Consider the following 18,409-nt stretch of genomic DNA (forward strand, 5'->3'; position numbering starts at 1 on the left):
GACAACCCCAGATGCTGCCCTTGAGGTTTGGCTTCAAGAGCCTCATTCCCAAATTCCCACACGGAGATACCTGTCATTCTACCTTGGCAAGGTAGAGCTTTTCCCCACCTGGCATGTGACCTCTGGGAGCTCCCAAGCGCTCATCTTCCTGCCTGGACCAATTACCACTCCCCTCCCTGAATAATAGCACCTGGGGCTCTGACTATCCACGCCTCCAATAAAACTGGACAAATGAAACGGAAAACGTTCAGCAATAGAAGACTTTTGTTTCATCAAAGGATGCAAGCCAGTGCAATGACCCTCCTGGTTTTCTAACAGAGCCAGACTCTCTTGCATGGGGGAACCTACGTTGAGGAATGTCATCTTGGAGGTTACACAAGCAGAGATCTAGCGGAAGAGTGCTATACACACACAGGATGGGGAGAGGCAGACCCCATCTTACAGCTCAGCAACACAGATTTTAAAACAGCGACTGTTGCATTACAGCCAGCTGAGACGGTGTCGGTGGTTCTCAGCCACTGAGGACAGGACGAGAAAAGAAGAGGGTGGACGAGGACAGACACAAAACAGCACAGCACACAGCAGGCAGCAACAGGCAGACGGCTCCTTTTTTTTTTTTGCACAAAATTAATTGCAACACGTCCCCTTAAAATAGTCAAGGGTGCAGCGGTATGAGGTGGTGGAACAGTGAGGTGGTACGAGGGGACAGAACCCCTTCTGACCTCTGATGGAACCATCGGTTTTGAATGCTTCACCCTGCATATAATAGAAGCTCAGTGGGAAAGGATCTCTCCCAGCCCATTTCCTGCCAGGCTACTTTTCTACTTGGGGATTCGGCATTCAGAAGATGTTCTCTCACCAGCGGTCTGAAAGGATACGGCCCATTCTAGTACTTCTGCAGGCTACCACCACTGTCTGCGGCACAGGTCAAGGAGACAGTCGGGGAAACCTCTCCTCACTTGTCTCTCTTTTACAAAAGACCCAGAAACCACTCACCGTACTTTGGCGTATTGATATCACACGGCACGCACTGGGCTTTGACCACACATTCTGGTTTTCATGCTGGCAGAAGGACATTTCTTTCTGTTCCAGATTTTCAGGCTTTGGGACAAAAAGCTTACAAGGTTTCTCTCTAGCCAACATGACAATATGCGCCAGATCACTTGAATTTCACCCTAGAAAATGTTATTTCTCTAAGCAAGGACTATGGGCCAAACTACACATTTTTTATACCATCCCGTACCCTTCTTGTTTCCCCTTTACAGCTCATATTAGCAGGAGGCAATTTTTATGGTGAAAAGGGGTATGGAACCCTAGCATAGGGTTACCAGCTTCCAGGCAAGACCTGGAATTGTTCCAGAATAACATTTGATCTCCAGACTCCACAGATCAATGCCCCCAGATAAAATAGCAGCTTCGGAGGGTGGACGGAGAGCCAGCATGGTGCACTGGTTAAGAGTGCTGGACTCTAATCTGGAGAACTGAGTTCGATTCCCCACTCTTCCACATAAAGCCTGCTGGGTGACCTTGGGCCAGTCACTGTTCTCTTAGAACTCTCTCAGCCCACAAAGAGGAAGGCAATGGCAAACCATCTCTGAATATCTCTTGCCTTGAAAACCCTACAGGGTCACCATAAGTCAGCTGTGACTTGACAGCACTTTCCACCACCAGGGTAGACTAGGAGAAATTGAAGTTCCTTCCTGCCTCCAAACCTACAGGAATTACCCAGGCCAGACCCTACCCGAGAAGCATAGTTCAAGTCCACATTAGTCAGTGCTGCAGATTACCCTTACTGTAACACTAAATAAAATGTTGGAAGACCCAACCTCATATCTCCAGATCATCTAGCTTGGCCTTACAATCTGAGTGAAAACTGGTAGTGCCCATGGGTACATGCTTCATTATCCACTGCTCACAAATGAGAAGACATTGAAACAGATTTTAATCTGTTTTAGGGCCCAAAGACTGTGCCTTGCCTCTCTTGTGTAAAGCACCATGGCTAAAAATGAATGCCATACACCTTTGAATGCCATCCATATTTACAGAAGCCAGGTGATATCTCATGATTTCAACCCTAATTCTTACTGACCGGACACCTTTTGTATTTTGCTGGATATACCTTGGAAAAACTTTAACACAGAACATCAGCAGCTTTGAATGTGGCCGATTCGGAGGGACAGACAACCACAGGGATGCGGAGCAGAGTGAGTCTTCTGGTAGGTTACAAAACATGAGACAAAAGGCAAGATTGTTCCTCCAGAGAGCACAGGAGTAATTTTCTGTGAAATCACAGTGATTGGTACCCACGCTCCAAAAGCTTCATGCTGTCCACATTATTTTTACAATGTCAAATTTCACATCTCACAAAAAGATTGCTGAAGAGAGCCCGAAAATGTCTCCTGAAGGGTCATCTTCTTGGAACAGAAGAAAGACAGTCTTTATGGCTGAGGATTCTCAGTCCAGTTATTAATAAACAATAAAGGGACCCATTTAGGCCAAGGTGGTCAGACATAAGCCACAAAGAAGGTTTGTCTTCAAGATCCCTAGAGATGGTCAAGCTGGAAATTTGAAAGAGAGAGATCAGGCTGGATTTCTATTAAACCCATGCTGGTAATCAAAAATTGACCATAGATACTGTCACAGTGAATATTCTCATTCAAATCTAAGGACATTGTACAATGGCAAGAGGGACATTTTGCAATTGTTAATAAGTGACTTCTCCTTAATAGTCAAAATTATTGATTCCAATCCAGTAGTGCTCAACTACTTGCACATAACAAGTGAACGTGATGAACATCAAAAGATGCATTCAGCTAGTCAAATGGGATCCCGGTGATCATCAGGAGGGGTGTGTAAACACACATCTCCCCCTAGAGTAGTCTGCACACAGAATCCCTTTGCTAGGATCATTCCCTATTGGGATGGGTAATGGTCACGCTTTATTTCTTTGGACCATTTTTAGCTACTTCCTCACATTGATTTTTAACCTGTGCAGACATTCACTTGGACCACCTTGACTGGCCCTCCGTTTCAGGGAAGGCGACACCTCTCGTGTACATTGCTAAGTTTCATCTTCTGCTACCACAGACCCTCCACCTTTTAATCAAGTCACTTGCTAAACCAGGAAACCCCAACCCATCCCCAAGCAGGCAGAACTCATCCATTTGCAAATTCGGTCAGATTTTTGCAAAATGGACTTTTCATCATTGTCACCAAAAAGCATCAGCAGGAAGTAATTATTAGGACTGAAAGATGGATGCCTCAGAAACTGGAAATGTGTTGCCCTGCAGACAGAAGCCAGGGAGAGTGGCCAGGGACCAGGTTCGGCCACGAAGCTCTGAGAAATCGGATTTTACAAAACAGCCAACAATGGAAAACAAAGATGGAGGTACTTATAAAAACAGACGGGCACAAACAAGAAGGCAAGATCACTGCATCCCAACATTACACTTATCGGATCACAGCAACTTCAGAACATAAGAACTTCCTGCCGTCTTTGGCTGATAATGCACACATAGCCTTTAAAAGATGCCCCCATTTCCTGTAAATCATCTATACTGTGCTTTTCAAACCTTCCCTGATTATTCCACCATTGTGCTCCTGTCCCATCATTCTTTGTTGGCAGGACCATTTTTACCCACACTGCATCACCGGGAGAAACGGGAATAGCAAGGGCAAGGTACGGCATGAATTCCCCAGTGGGAGTAAGCCTACTATGTCCACCTTTGGGCAACAGTCTGAGGCAACAAGAAGCAATCCGCTCTCAAGGGATGGCTCTCAGCACATAACTGCTTATAGAGCTGCTCTACACAGACAGCCAAGGAGGTTGAAGACACATTCCTGGTCTGTGCCAGTTCAGATCATGAGGCTGCTAGACAGCTAGTGCTTCAGGAAATAGGAACCTTAACCTCTAGTTTTCTGCATACAGGGAGTATTTTTTTTTCTATAGGGTGACTATTCAATCACACAGTCTCCCCCCAAAGCAGTATGTTCCAGAGTCAGCATTAACCGGCTCCTCTGCTGTATGCTGACATCAGTGCTTCTTTTTAAGCCCTTCTTAGGTTCCAGAGGTTCTGTGTTACCAAATAAAGGCTTAAATTATCAAAAGGTAAATTTTAGTGGATGAAACTCATCCTTAAAATGAGTTTTCAATAAAATATGCTTTGATCCACTTAGGAAAAACTTTGTAGCCTATACGATCAGGGTAGTATCATCCGGTTTAGAAGCCTGGGACTTGTTCTTCAGGTAGACGGCTAACCAATAAGATTCACATGAAAAAATTCACCCCAGAGAATTCAAGCCAGTATTACCCACTTTAAGAAGAGACTGTTTTTATGAGTGTTTTTTTTTTAAATTTCCTAGAGTGGTGGGGTCTAAAATGTCTGTAATGATCAATTCCTCTATCGGGTCAGGGCATATTTGGGGTACTGCTTCCCAGTAAATATTTTGTCATTGCCTGGCTAAAAGAGATCGTTTTGGGTTTGTTTTTCTTTCAGTTTCTGGATGATCTGGTCCATCTCCCCAAAAAGAATCTGTAAATTTGTCATATGGACACATATTTATTTATATCAAACCATAATTTGGGGGGGAAACAAAGCTCATTTTTACTTATATTTGTTGGGTTCTGACTACCTCTTCCCACTCAAGAAAGAAACACTGGTGTTGTCTGTTTGTTATCCAGCGCTCTGTTGAGCTCAAGGCGGCTCCTCTTGTGGAGCTCAAGATTAACGCCATTAAAAATAATTGGGATTCTTAGGATGACAGAACACACAAGACGTTTTGCTGGGTCAGGCTCGGGAGCCCATCCCCGCCAGAACCCTGTTTCACAAGGCAGGAAGCCAGATGACCCTAGAAGGCATGCAGGCAGACACAGAGTCCAAATGCTGCCCTTGAATATCAGGGGTAACAGCTAAATTCTCCATGAAGTTGACCAGTCCCCTTTCACAGCTGCCTAAGCTTAGCTGCCATTTCTATACCATGTGGCAATGAGTTCCATAAACTAACCACAATGAAGTTAGTCCTTTTTTCTCTGCTGAATGTATTGCTCGCCATTTCCATCGAGGGTGTGGGTGTGTGCTGCAAGTTCTAGAAATCTGGGGAAGGGATAAAAAAAATTAATCTACTTCCTCTCCCACACAGTACAAATTTGTATACTTCTGTCATGTTTCCTGGCTGTTATCTCCCCCCACCCCTGCCAAACTGAAAAGCTCCAAACTCTTTAATTTTTCCTCACAGAAAGAGGAGCAGAAAGTGCATTACCATTTCAGTTGTCCATTCTTGCAATCAGTAGGCCTGATGCACAAAATTCCCACCTAGCCTCACCCACTTTCTAAAAGCACTTTGCACGTGCCAGGAAAGGTGGTGTTGGGCACCATGGCACCCATGGGCACCACGCCGGGGACCCCTGGGCTATATGGGAGAGCACGATGGCCTGCCATCACCAATGTTCAGGGAGCTGTTCCTCAGCTTAGTTGCTCTCTTGCAAAAGGAGAAGGCTACTTGAGATCATACATCGCTGTTTGGAAAGGTGGGCAAAAGGCCTCGTATTAAAGCACTGTTGCCCTGGAAAAGTCTGCGCTGATTGGATTTGCTACATACTGTCGCAGTTGTCCAGTTGGGTCCTTTGATGCTCATAATCATTCAAATTTGTGCAAGTGAAAAAGGAAAACGAGACCATACACAGGCGGCCCCATGAATCAAGAGATTAAAAAAGCAAGCAAACATGCAAAGGTATTTCCTTTCTAATGCATAAGCCTTTGCAGAGATTGGACTGGGGGAGAATACTACACTTGGCTGTTCCCCAAGTTTGTTTGCTGTTATATTCCAGATGCTTAGGTGCTAAGGAAGCCTAAAAACACACTTTTAATTGAGGTCATTTATGCATGGGTACTTTCATTCACATTCACCCCCGGTCTGTCTCGGTTGTTCCCTGGAGTTATGCATGAGTTTCCATCCATTAGAGATGACCTCGCTGCCGGCCCTCACAAATCCTGGACATTCCCGTTCCCCTGTTAACCCGATTCTTCCCTCTCCCGAGCTCAGCCCGGGTGAAATCCCCATGCGTCAGGCAAAGTGCGGGACACGCAAGCTTGGTTTTGCTCACAGCCAATTACAAAGCAGCATGTCCAGATGCTGGGATTCAAATACTTCCTGCTTTCTTGGGGCTCTGCCTGAGGAAAAGAAAGGCTTTTAAAAACCGAGGCTTGGATTTCTCCCTCCCCTTTCAGATTGCTCCATTTTTTGTTCTTAAAATGTTTTTTTATGCAGCAATTGGGTTGGGGGGGTGGTTCTGTCACAGTAAGCTCTACAAAGTAAGCCAATTACAAAGCAGCATTTAAAGGGGCGGGGACTTGATTTGAGCTTGGAGATTGCTGGTGCAGAGATTCCCAACAGGAAAGTGTGGGTCCAGCCAGCAACGAACCTCAGGTGAAACTCCCGTGCAGAAACAACCTGAGAATGTGACTGAGTTATATTAAAAGTTGGCTGGACTCCTTCTGCCACACAAAAGCTTCTACTCAGCTGCAGGCAGCGATTACAGCACTGTCCAAACTACAGGAAGGGGGGGTCGGAAATGAAGTCCCCCCAGTTTGAAAAACCTGAGACTGAATTGAGCCGAGCTCAAATCCACTCCCACATTAGGACTTTTTCATAATGAGCTCAGCAGCTGCAGAGAGAAGCCTCAGTACAGGATCTCAGACTTCTGGCACTGTAATTTTTGTGTCCGAGGCACAAGGACCCACGGAGGCAGCCTCAAAGGTTGAACTGGAAACGATAACTTCTTCTAAAATAATTGTATTAAGTGTACACACAATGGATATGATAATATAAAACCACCAGTATAAACTGTTACAGAAATATTCAACACGGTTGATGATAACACGTAATATAAATGACCATTAGACCAGACATGTTTTGGCCTCTTGGGCCTTCCTCTGTGGTCATATAGATAAAATATGATTATTGAAAACACAACTGGAAATAGGAAAACCATTATGTCTTGTGTGGCCAGATGTAAAGTAATATCACCAATCATGGGTCTTTTAGTCCAGTAACTTGCTCACACAAGCATCTGTTGTAAAATTATCAATTTTTCCAAATGTGCATAACACCAACCACCAACACCTTTATCATGTTTTATAAATATGACTGAAGGCCGAAGAGACTGAAGTACGGTCTATTGGTCATTAATATTACTTGTTATCATCAACTGTGTTGAATATTTCTGTAACAGTTTATACTGGTGGTTTTTTATGTAGCTTGTGTTCTAGGCCTTGTGTTTTTATCATATCTATTGTGTACACTTAATAAATATAATTATTTTATAAATTAGTTTCCAGCTCAACCTTTGAGCCTCCCTGGATTTTAGTAGTTGAGTTTGTTCCCCCCCCCTTTTGTGGTTGTATACAAGGACCCATGGTTCATGACGCTCTGATTGTTCCTGATGTCCCAAAGGCATTTCAAGTTCACTTCCTATGAAATCTGTCAACGGGAATAGCCTGGTAATGATCCTAGCTGCAAAAAAAAAAAAAAAAGGGGGGGGAGAGGCATTTTGTGTCTCAAGTTTGCATGCCAACTTTTAAATTCCCATTTGCATGCCAACTTTTTAAATTCCCCTAATGCCAAATTAGCGACGCCAGCGACCACCAGGTGCTTAGGCAGCTCAGGAATTTCCAAGCTAAATCTGTGAAGCCAGTTATATAGGCTAAAATTGAAAAGGCAAGTTCAAATGGTGCTGTCAAGAATATTCTGTCTAGCATCTGGCTTACTGAATTTTGAAGATTTTCGAAGTTTGCTTTGGACTGAACTTAGACGGATAGAAAATTGAAATCTTAAATGTTACTGGATTTTAAGGCAATTGTCTTAAGTATAGAGTGCCTGCCTTGATCTGGATGGCCCAGGCTAGCCCAATCTTGTCAGGTCTAGGAAGCTAAGCAGGATTGGCCCTGGTTAGTACCTGGATGAGAGGCCACTGAGGAAGTCCAAGGTCACGACACAGAGGCAGGCAATGGCAAAACCCCCTCTGCTCATCTCTTGCTTTGAAAATCCCAAGAGGGGTCGTCATAAGTTGGCTGCGACTTGATGGCATTTTCCATTGCCATAGAGTAGCTAAATTTAATACATCAACAATGCAGGTCTACTCAGAATCCTACTGAGGTCTACTCAATGAGTCTTACTCCAAAGCAAGTGTTCTTAGAATTGCATTGTTAGTCTGTGGGCAAGGCAATGGGAAGAACTCTTAAGCATTATTTATTTCAGTCCTCTTGCTCTCAGAGAATCAAAAGCACTGTTTTCTTTAGCTGTCAAAGCATGTGCCCCCTATTAATAAAGCAAACAACGGTTGTAATTGGGAACGCTGGTGGGCGGGGGAGAAGACAGGGGAATTTAAAAGTTGGCATGCAAACTTGAGACACAAAATTTGATTTTGAATCCTCCCCAAATCTGACCTTTAACCCCTCCCTAGAACTTGCTTGCAAATTCCCTGGCTAACCCTTTTCAACCCTTGTGCTGTCCTGTCTCTTGCTTGTTCCTGTCAGTGGTGTGACCACATACACCACACAGTGTATGGGTGTGTACACATATGCTGCACTTTCCTCTCCCGGAATCTGGATTTCAAAACCACCATTCCCTTCTGGATAAGACCTGGTGTGGCAGAGCCCCAGCAGAAAGTGGCAGGTCAGGCCAGACACAGAGTAGAAATTGCAGAGGAAGATAGAGCCAGAAAGTCCAGGAAGGACTCCTGGGGGGAGGGGGATTCTAGAGGAGAAGGGCAGAGGCAGGTAGGGATGGCCTTAGGACCTAAAAAATAATGGTGGATGTTCCCCTTGCCCACCCCCCACTCTTTTTCATGTGTGATTAAGTTATTAAGAGCGGTGGACTCCAATCTGGAGAACCGGGTTTGATTCCCCGCTCCTCCACATGAGTGGCGGACTCTAATCTGGTGAACCAGGTTAGTTTCCCCACTCCTCCACATGAAGCCAGCTGGGTGACCTTGAGCTAGTCACAGTTCTCTTAGAGCTCTCTCTGCCCCACCTACCTCACAAAGTGTCTCTTGCAGAGAGAGGAAGTGAAGGCAATTGTAAGGGAAGGCACTTTAAGGCTTGAGACTCCTTAAAGGCAGAGAAAATCGGGGTATAAAAACCAACTCTTCTTCTTCTCCTAGGGTTGCCAACCTACAGGTGAGACCTGGATATCTCCTGTAATTGCCACTGATCTCCAGATTACAGAGATCAGTTCCCCTGGAGAAAATGGTTGCTTTGGAGGGTGGACTGTACGGCTTTGTGCCCCACTGAGGTCCCTCCCCTCCTCAACCTCTCCACAGGCCCCACCCCCAAAAGGAATTTCCTAACCCAGAGTTGGCAACCCTATTTCAGCCTCTCAGTTTCAGTCCCAATAGACTCAAGTCCCCTAGCATGGATTTAAAAGGTGATTTGCCTTCATTTGATAAAATATGCATTTAACATATATAGAAAAATCTTGCTTGCTAATTATGGCTTCACCTCCTCCTTTGCTCAATCAAACTTTTCTGGAGTCATTCCTGAAGCCAGGATAGAATCGGGTGGGGGTGGGGGTGCAGGAATCATGGCATAGATCTGGGATTCCCTGGCCTCCCAAACTTCAGTGCTGGTTAACAGATAAAGCACAGTTTTGCTGGTCAAACCGGTAACAGCCGATAGCTGACCAACCAGCCCCTCCCTGAAATTATAACTTTCTTGATTTGTTTCATCTTTTTCACCGCATCTTGTTGTGGCTGGATCACACAGTAGTAAATACAGACATCTACACTGAATTTTTAACAAGAACAAATATATTCGGTATGAATGTTCATGTGGTGGCTCAGTTTGGACATAATGTGAAACCCAGGTGTACTTTGCCTCTGTTTAGTTTGTGAAACCAGGACTCAGCTCGCAGATTGCTCAGATCCTACTTTTATTACCCTCACCCTGGTAATTATCCTCACCTTGGTAGCCATAAGTGGGCGTTAAGCTAGGATGTCCACATTCGTATGTTTTGCGAAATCATAGTTAAGACTAACCGTGGTTAATAAATCAACTTTTGTGGCTTCAGATCCTGTTTTCACAGGCTTCAACTCAACACAGATAATGGAATGGCTCATGTTAAGACAATCACATGAGGCATTGCTTAATTAAACCACAGTTTGACATGACGTCTGAACTGAGCCAGTTTCTTTTGGGGAGCCCAACTTTTGATGGGTCAGCATCTCCCAACCTCAACTGAAAGAAAAATTCATGGTGGAAACCCAGATTTCTCCACTGAAAATCAAGGTGGACCAATCATGGGGGGAATGGTCAGAAAAGTAGCTACATGGACATCTGCAGTGGATTAGAACAGGGGAGAACTTGGACCAATATCCAGAGTAAACATGACAACAAGTATTTTTTGTGGATGGGGCTGTGTGTTAGCAACATTTTCACATACTGAATCCATCCCTTCTGGGCTATTATCTGCCCCACAGATATAGGCAGGGCCTATCTAAGGTCATGCTTAGCAAATTACAACCCCCCCCCCCATTTAGTTCATAAACAACACGAGTTCATGGGGAATGATCTATAAGTCCTCAGTTCTTGTATCAGTGGGTGGGGGGGCGTGCAACCATGAATGGAATGGATCTGTGGGATCCATCTCATAATTTCCTGGGATATAATTTTCTTCTTAATTTCTTTAAGCTTAAATACTTTTCCACTCATTGCAAGGGATCAGAGCTCTATGGCAAAACGCATTTTAATGGGTGTCACTGTGACACCTCAAAGACATATTGCAGCATAGATCATGGCTGAATAAACCACTGCCAAACTAGAATGTACCAACAGGTTTTAATGAAACAGAGACAATGCATTTCTCATCCACTACTGGCATTAAATCGGTTTCATATAACTCAGGGCATTGGAGGATCCCCCATTATGGCTGTTATAAACGGACAACACACTTACACACTTTTATGTTTCACATTTAAATGTCACAACCTATACCTCTTACATTTCCTGGCCTTGTAACCTCACTGTTGACCACGTCCCCTTCTAGATCCGTATGCATCTGCTGACATAGGATTCACTTCATGCAACTGATGAAGTAGGTCCTGCCTCTTTTATGCCTCCCTCCAAGGAGCTTAGAGCAGCATGCATTCTCCCTGCCTCCATTTTATTTTCATGACAACCCTGTGAGGTACATCAGGCTCAGTGAGACTTGAGGGGACCAAAGTCACCAAGTGAACTTCCCGACTGCGTAGTGACTGGAACCCAGGCCTTCCTTGATCCTCTTGTGGCATTCGAACTGTTACACTAGGGTTGCCAGGTCCATCGCCACCGGGAGGTTTTTGGGGCGGAGCCTGAGGAGGGCGGGGTTTGGAGAGGGAAGGGACTTCAATGCCATAGAGTCCAGTTGCCAAAGTGGCCATTTTCTCCAGGTGAACTAATCTCTATCGCCTGGAGATCAGCTGTAATAGGAGATCTCCAGCTAGTACCTGGAGGTTGGCAACCCTACGTTACACCCTCTAGCATGGCTGTAGCCATAAGGCCTGCACTACAATAAATCTGTCGTGGTTTAAAGTATGCCGCTCCAAGAGGCTGCTTGTGCAAAGGGGGCGATTTACCCATGGGAAAATAACAATACTGGGGACAGGCAATTCAGATCAGAAAAAGGCCCAGGAGGGAAACAGCCCCCCTTCACTCATGGCCCCAATGCAAATCGAGGCTCTGTGTGACTGCAATTTAGAGTAAAAATAAGACAGACAGACAGACAGAGAGGATCCATTCATGAATTCCCTATGCTCAAATCTAGATCGTTTTGGTTGAGCCAAAAGACCAATGGAAAATGCCTACCATGACACTGTGCCAATTCAACTGCAACTCAAGACAGGCAACCCTGCCTCTAAAAGTGGTAACTGAATGTGCTGCATTATAAGCTATAGTGCCTCCTCCCAACCACACCAGCACCCCACCCCCAGCAACAATCGCAACACTATCAACAGCCAAAACATATGTCCTCCCCTATTTCTTTTTTTCCAGCTTGGTCCTGTTACCAAAAGAGCTCTGTGAGGAAGGTTGCCAACTGACTGGAAGGGGAAGAGTCCCGGCTGCTCCTGTGCTATTAACAGCAGATTCTGCAAAAGCCAAGCCGGCACAACCTTTTCATGGCTCAAAGAGAAAGGGGATCACCTGCTCATGCCTGCAAACCAAGCTGTTGCTAAAAGCACAGGAGCCAAGGGCTGGTTGGAATAAAAAATGCTGGCGACCCCTAGGAATGGAGATTTCAAAACCAGCCCGCTTTTTTTAAACGAGGGGAAATGAGGTCACTTCGACTCAAGCTGAAAGAAACATCAACACAAATCGTTTAATCAAAGCTGTTTTGCTCCTTTACAGATAGTCACAGTCATTGCTAGGCCTTGGCAATAGTGGGGGGGGGGCAGCTTTTGCATTCTAGTTACAGCAGGACTGGGGGTCAGCCCCCACCCCAGCTATATTCTGTTGCGGAATCACTTCTTTCGTTCTCTCATCGTTTCCCCCGCCCTTCATTTCCTTCACAAGCTCTTGCTGCACAGTCAGCAGTGCTCAGAGGGCCAAATTCTGCAGGCCCTCGTTCATTTGATTTCACACAAATGGATGGGATTCCTCACCGTGAGTCATGTCTTTTCACTGTCTCCCCCACAACCCTGTTTACTGAAATTGCTCAAAAACCCAGTTGGAATTTCCCGCTTGATACAAAGATGGACCCCTTCGATTTACAGCATCACTGTAACCTTGGAAGGATGGTTATCTCCTCCTGAACCCAACAAGGTGCATAATTTCAGAGGAGATGTGCTTCCTCCAGACAGGCAAAATTAGAGGTGCGTGTGACAGCTGATTATGGCTCACTGTCTTAGTTTGCTATCCTGAAATCAAAGGGAAGGTGGGTTTAGCACGAGGGAACTACTTGACCCCAACTGGGAGCAAAGAGTCCCATTCCACCTGTCTGTGGAACAATTCTGACGATGCTCACAACCCCAATGGCACCGGTCCAGGATTGTGGAGAAAGGAATGGGCACCTGGAAGGATTGGCCCCACCATCATGCGCTTCTATAAGCCCAGCTGGAACCAAGCGGTCTCTGTGTTAACAATGTCCATTTTGTTTTCAGGAGGGGAAAACTCACCACCACAAAAGCACCAATATTCATGACATCCTTGCCAGCCTGCCCGGAAACATAACGGTATCTGGATTCTGTATTTCGATGCATAAACCTCAAAGAGGGCGCTGTGATTGATCTGCTTCTTGGGGGTCTTTTTTTTTGGGGGGGGGTTAAGTAAAACATGTTTCCCCATTTTCCTACTCCTCTAAAGACCAAGTGAGCAGTAGTTAGCAAATAGTTTTGATCCTTCCCGTCCGGCTGAATGCAAAGGGACCTCCTTGCTTCCATTCCACAGCCAAACAGAAAAGACACAGGAAAAAAAGAGCTGGTTTGGTTACTGCTCCTGTCCCGGTTAGTGCGCAGAGCATTCATGCGGCGCCATCGGCTCCCATGGAAATGGCTGAAAGAGCCATGTGGCTTCTGGTCCGGCCTCTATCAGGCTCCTGTTTGCCTTAGAAATAAATTAAGGAATCTGAAAGTGGGAAGAAGACATGTGATAGGTTTCTGTTCCGGGGGAGGCCAGAGGCCAGCTGTCTCCCTCTCCCTTGACTGTGGCCACGCTGCTTGCCTGCCCCTCCTGCAGCAAAGAAGTCTGAGGTTCTGCAGTTTCTGTTCAGTCCTGCCGCGAAGGAGCAGGGGCACGTGCTACTCCGAGGGCTAGCGACTACTGTTCTTTATAGCCTCCTTTGCAGCGATGATCAATGGAGTCAGGCTGGAGAGCGGCTTGGCCAATTTTAAAAACGGATGCTGAAAGAAAAGGGAGAAGTGCGATTATTTCCTCTGATTAAAGCTCTGAATGCTTTCGTAGGGGGTTCACACGAACTCACCATGGACAGCTGCAACCCAAGGGATGACTTACATCTGTCAGCAAGCTATCCCAAGCTATCCCAATCTAGCACCATGGACAGAACTTCCGTATTACCCAATGTAATTACTGTCCGCGCTTCAGGGTGTTTGGTAAATAAGCACATGAAGACCAGCCCTTGGAATGGTGGGATCAGAGAAAGCTGCAGGCATTTTATAGGTCCTTGGGAACCAGGGGTCTCAGCATGACTCCCATCTTCTTCCGTGCCCTTTTGTGCATCTCCTTTCCTCCTTCTCCCTGGGGCAACTCAGGCGACACTCCTGCCCGGGCCACCACTTCTCTTTGACAGCATCCCAGATTATTCTGTGACATTTGTGAGGGGCGGTGGCTCATAGAACCATAGAGTTGGAAGGGACCACCAGGGTCATCTAGTCCAACCCCCTGCACAATGCAGGAAATTAACTCCCTCCACATCCCCAGTGACCCCAACCCTCCCCCCGCCATGCAGGATCCCACAATCAAAGTACTCCCGACAGATGGCCATCTAGCCTCTGCTTAAAGACCTCCAAAGACAGGGACTCCACCACCCTCCGAGGCAGTGCATTCCACCGTCGAACAGCCCTCACCGTCAGAAAGTTCTTCCTAATGTTTAGGTGGAATTGCTTTTCTATTAGTTTAAATCCATTACTCCGTGTCCTAGTCTCTGGAGCAACCGAGAACAAGCTAGTTCCCTCATCAACATGTCAACCCTTTAAATATTTAAACATGGCTATCATGTCTCCCCTCAACCTTCTCTTCTCCAAACTAAACAAACCCAACTCCTTAAGTCTCTCCTCATAAGGCACGGATTCCAGACCTCTTATCATTCTGGTCGCCCTCCTCTGGACATGCTCCAACTTGTCAACATCCTTCTTAAATTGTGGAGTCCAAAACTCGACACAGTATTCCAAGTGAGGTCTGACCAATGCAGAATACAGTGGTAGTATTACTTCCCTTGATCTAGACACAATACTCCTATTGATGCAGCCCAGAACTGCATTGGCCTTCTTAGCCGCCATATCACACTGTTGACTGTTGTGGTCCACTAAGACTCCCAGATCTCTTTCACATGTACTGTTGTCAAGCCAACTCTCTTCCATTCTGTACCTGTGCCTTATGTTGTTTCTGCCTAGGTGAAGTACTTTACACTTCTCCCTATTGAAATTCATTTTATTGCTTATGGCCCAGCTCTCCAGTCTATCGAGGTCATTCTGAACTCTGACCCTACCCTTCGGGGTAATAACTACCCCTCCTAACTTGGTGTCCTCTGCAAATTTGATTAGCATGCTCTCTATTCCATCATCCAAGTCATTTATAAAAATATTAAATAATACTGGTCCCAAGACAGACCCCTGTAGTACCCCACTGGTCACTCCTCTCCAGGATGAAGTTGTGCCATTAATGAGCACCCTTTGGGTTCGGTTGGAACAGCTCAGTGGTAGAACATCTGCTTGGCATGCAGAAGGTCCCAGGTTCAATCCCTGGCATCTCCAGTTAAAAAGGATCAGGTGGTAGGTGATGGGAAAGAGCTCTGCCTGAGACCCGGAAGAGCTGCTTCCAGTCTGAGAAGACAATTCTGACCCTGAGAGATCGATGGTCTAATTCAGTGTTTTCATTTTTTATTTAATTCTTGTTTCCCACTCTCTATCTCGGCCAAGGCTGGGCTCAGAGTGGCTAACATCAATAGAATATAATACAATAAAACCATGAGTATAAATAATTCAACTTTAGATTTCAAACTAAATTCCTATCGATTCTTGTAGGTTATCCGGGCTGTGTGACCGTGGTCTTGGCATTTTCTTTCCTGACATTTCACCAGCAGCTGTGGCAGGCATCTTCAGAGGAGTAACACTGAAGGACAGAGAAGATGCCTGCCACAGCTGCTGGCGAAACATCAGGAAAGAAAATACCAAGACCACGATCACACAGCCCGGATAACCTACAAGAACCAATGAACTCTGACCGTGAAAGCCTTCGACAATAAATTCCTATTGTTGATCAGTTGATGCCCATTTATTGAGCACAGGTCCACGGCGGCCCTGGAGGGGCAATCATGATCCCAAATTAAATTCAGGTGAGAAGAAGAAGGGGTAGGAGGTCAGCTATGGTGGAAACTGTTGTTGCCCTCAACCATAGGCCTGGCAGAACATCTCAGTCTTACAGGCCCTGAGGAACATGAATAAATCCCACAAGGCGCTGGTCCACTAAAGCATGGGTTCTCAACAAAGGGGGAATTCCCCCGGGGAATTCGGGGGGAGGAATAGGGACCACTATTCAGCAAAGTGTGATGTCCTGTAGATTATGTACCATTTGTAAAACTGTAGTTTGTTTTTTTGAGTTAGACTACCTTGGGAAGGGGGGAATAATATTCTGAACAATGGTGAAAGGGGGGAATGGAGCAAAAAAGGTTGAGAATCACTGTTTAGAGAGAGAGTTCCACCAGGCTCGAGCCAGGGCTGACAAGGTCCTAGTTGAGGACAGCTGGACACTTTTCAGGACAGGGACCCCCAGTAGGTTGTTATTAGCAGAGTGTAAAGCTCTCTGGGAGGCGTACCAGGAGAGGCGGTCCCACAGATACAATGGTCCCAGACCATTTAGGCAGTTTCATGTGTTGAATCTGAACTGCTGAGATCGGGTGAGAGGCACAGACCACGTAGGATAGTCCAGTGTTAATGCTGCATCCAGACCCCATCCTTCCCAAATGATTCTGGCATTTTCTTTGGAGACAAGGGGGGCTCTTGCACCTTCTCTCCATCCTTGCCCATTTTACCTGCAACAGCTCCTTGGCAGACCCTCGCCTGTCAACATCCATCTCGAGACAGCGATTCAGGAAGTCTCGGAAAACAGCTGAGAGTCTCTCGGGATTCTGGAGCTCTGGCGTCCCGTTTGTAGCTATCAAATACAAGGCCTGAAAGACAAGAGGAACCCAAGAGCTGAGTCTGGTTCCAGAAGAAGGCCACTCTGGTGGATTTTCCAGGCATCTCTTCTGGGGTCCCCCCCCATTGCTGTTGTAAGAAATGCTAGAAAAGCCTTCTCCCAAATCCTGTACTGGCCCTCAGAATTCATTCAAATACTCAAGAAATTAGGGCTGCAAAGCCTCAGTTCACATTACTTTAACGATGCTGCTCATTTAGCCTACAGGCCTTGAGCGAGGTCACACTAGATATAAAAAATAAATAATTTAAATAACCAACCAGTTACTGTTCTCTGAATTTAATTACATTAGTGAAAAATTTGGCTATAGCCAATGTAACTCCTAAATCCTTGCCTGCTAAGAGTTTAACAGTGTTGCTTACCTATAACTGCTGTTCATCGAGCGGTCCTCTTTGCAGGCACACATAGATACTGTGCAGGCCAGTCTGTGCATGCGCAGTTCCCATGGGTGCCTGCAAGGAGGCCATAAACATGAACTTTAACCTTTTCCGGTGTTGACAGCCCCTCATTCTCACACAAAAGAGGAGTGATCCACAAATCCTCTTCTTCCTCAGGAGGTGGTGAGCTCTCCTTCCCTGGAGGTTTTTAAGAGGAGGTAAGATGGCCATCTGTCAGCAATGCTGATTCTGTGACCTTAGGCAGATCATGAGAGGGAAGGCACCTTGGCCATCTTCTGGTCACTGGGTGTGTGTGTGGGGGAGAAGTAGTTGTGTGTTTCCTGCATTGTGCAGGGGGTTGGACTAGATGACCCTGGTGGTCCCTTCCAACTCTATGATTCTGATTCTAAATCCCTATTACTGCAAAAGGTACCGCATTCCAGTAAGCAATGCTCCAAAATTCCTATCTGTCCAAAAGCACAATGACAAAGTCTATCAGAATATGCAGTCCTTTGAATTCAACCCTGCATTACTTGAGAGGTGACAGAGTTTAATCTTGCAAGCATAAATGCTTTCCTATATTGAGGAACAGTTTAAAAATCTAAATATGGTAGGGGTCCTTCTGGGTGAGAGAATCCCAAGTATAAAGGAGAGAATCCCAAGTATAAAGGGGAGCATACTCTACGGGCTTTCTTCGTGGTGCCGATAGTCCAAGTTATACAGACGTTTATTCACCGCAGAGAACGCTGCTGATCTTTCCCAATATCTCCAAATCACTAATGCTAAAATCCCACAGGTGGAGTCCAGTGTCCATTAAATCCCTCCATGGGGTAGCATAGGAGTCTGATTTTAATAGACAGAGGCACCCATGAGCTTCTGTGACATATAAAATGTTCTGCTAAAGCCCAAAGGCCCTTACCCACACCCGTGCTTCCAGAGCTTGTAAGCTTAGTTCCGCCCTTAAAGAGACATTAGCCGTGCAACTTGGCATCCCTGTGATCTTCTGCTAAAATAATGACCACAGGCCAGCCTATTTACGCTGGTTAGAAATTCATAAGTTCAGACAAGCTTTCTTAATGGCGAGATGTAATGCCCTAGACTCAGCCGAGAAATAAGGGCGATACAATAAAATTA

The 18,409-nt window shown here is 45.7% G+C and overlaps 1 protein-coding gene across 2 annotated transcripts in view; it reads right to left on the bottom strand.

Annotated features, from left to right (window-relative positions):
* Positions 1 to 13,756: 13,756 nt before the first annotated feature.
* The window catches only part of PAK3 (p21 (RAC1) activated kinase 3), a 116,237-nt gene continuing 111,584 nt past the window's right edge, over positions 13,757 to 18,409 (bottom strand). For both annotated transcript variants that reach the window (XM_056859142.1, XM_056859141.1), the window contains exons 14-15: positions 16,735 to 16,872; positions 13,757 to 13,867 (exon numbers count right to left, since the gene is read on the bottom strand). In XM_056859142.1, coding sequence (XP_056715120.1) covers positions 13,778 to 13,867; positions 16,735 to 16,872 — 228 coding nt within the window. In that variant the 3' untranslated portion in view covers positions 13,757 to 13,777. The remainder of the gene's footprint in view (positions 13,868 to 16,734; positions 16,873 to 18,409) is intronic.

The sequence above is a fragment of the Euleptes europaea genome, chromosome 13 (assembly GCF_029931775.1).
Source record: "Euleptes europaea isolate rEulEur1 chromosome 13, rEulEur1.hap1, whole genome shotgun sequence".
Taxonomy (NCBI): domain Eukaryota; kingdom Metazoa; phylum Chordata; class Lepidosauria; order Squamata; family Sphaerodactylidae; genus Euleptes; species Euleptes europaea.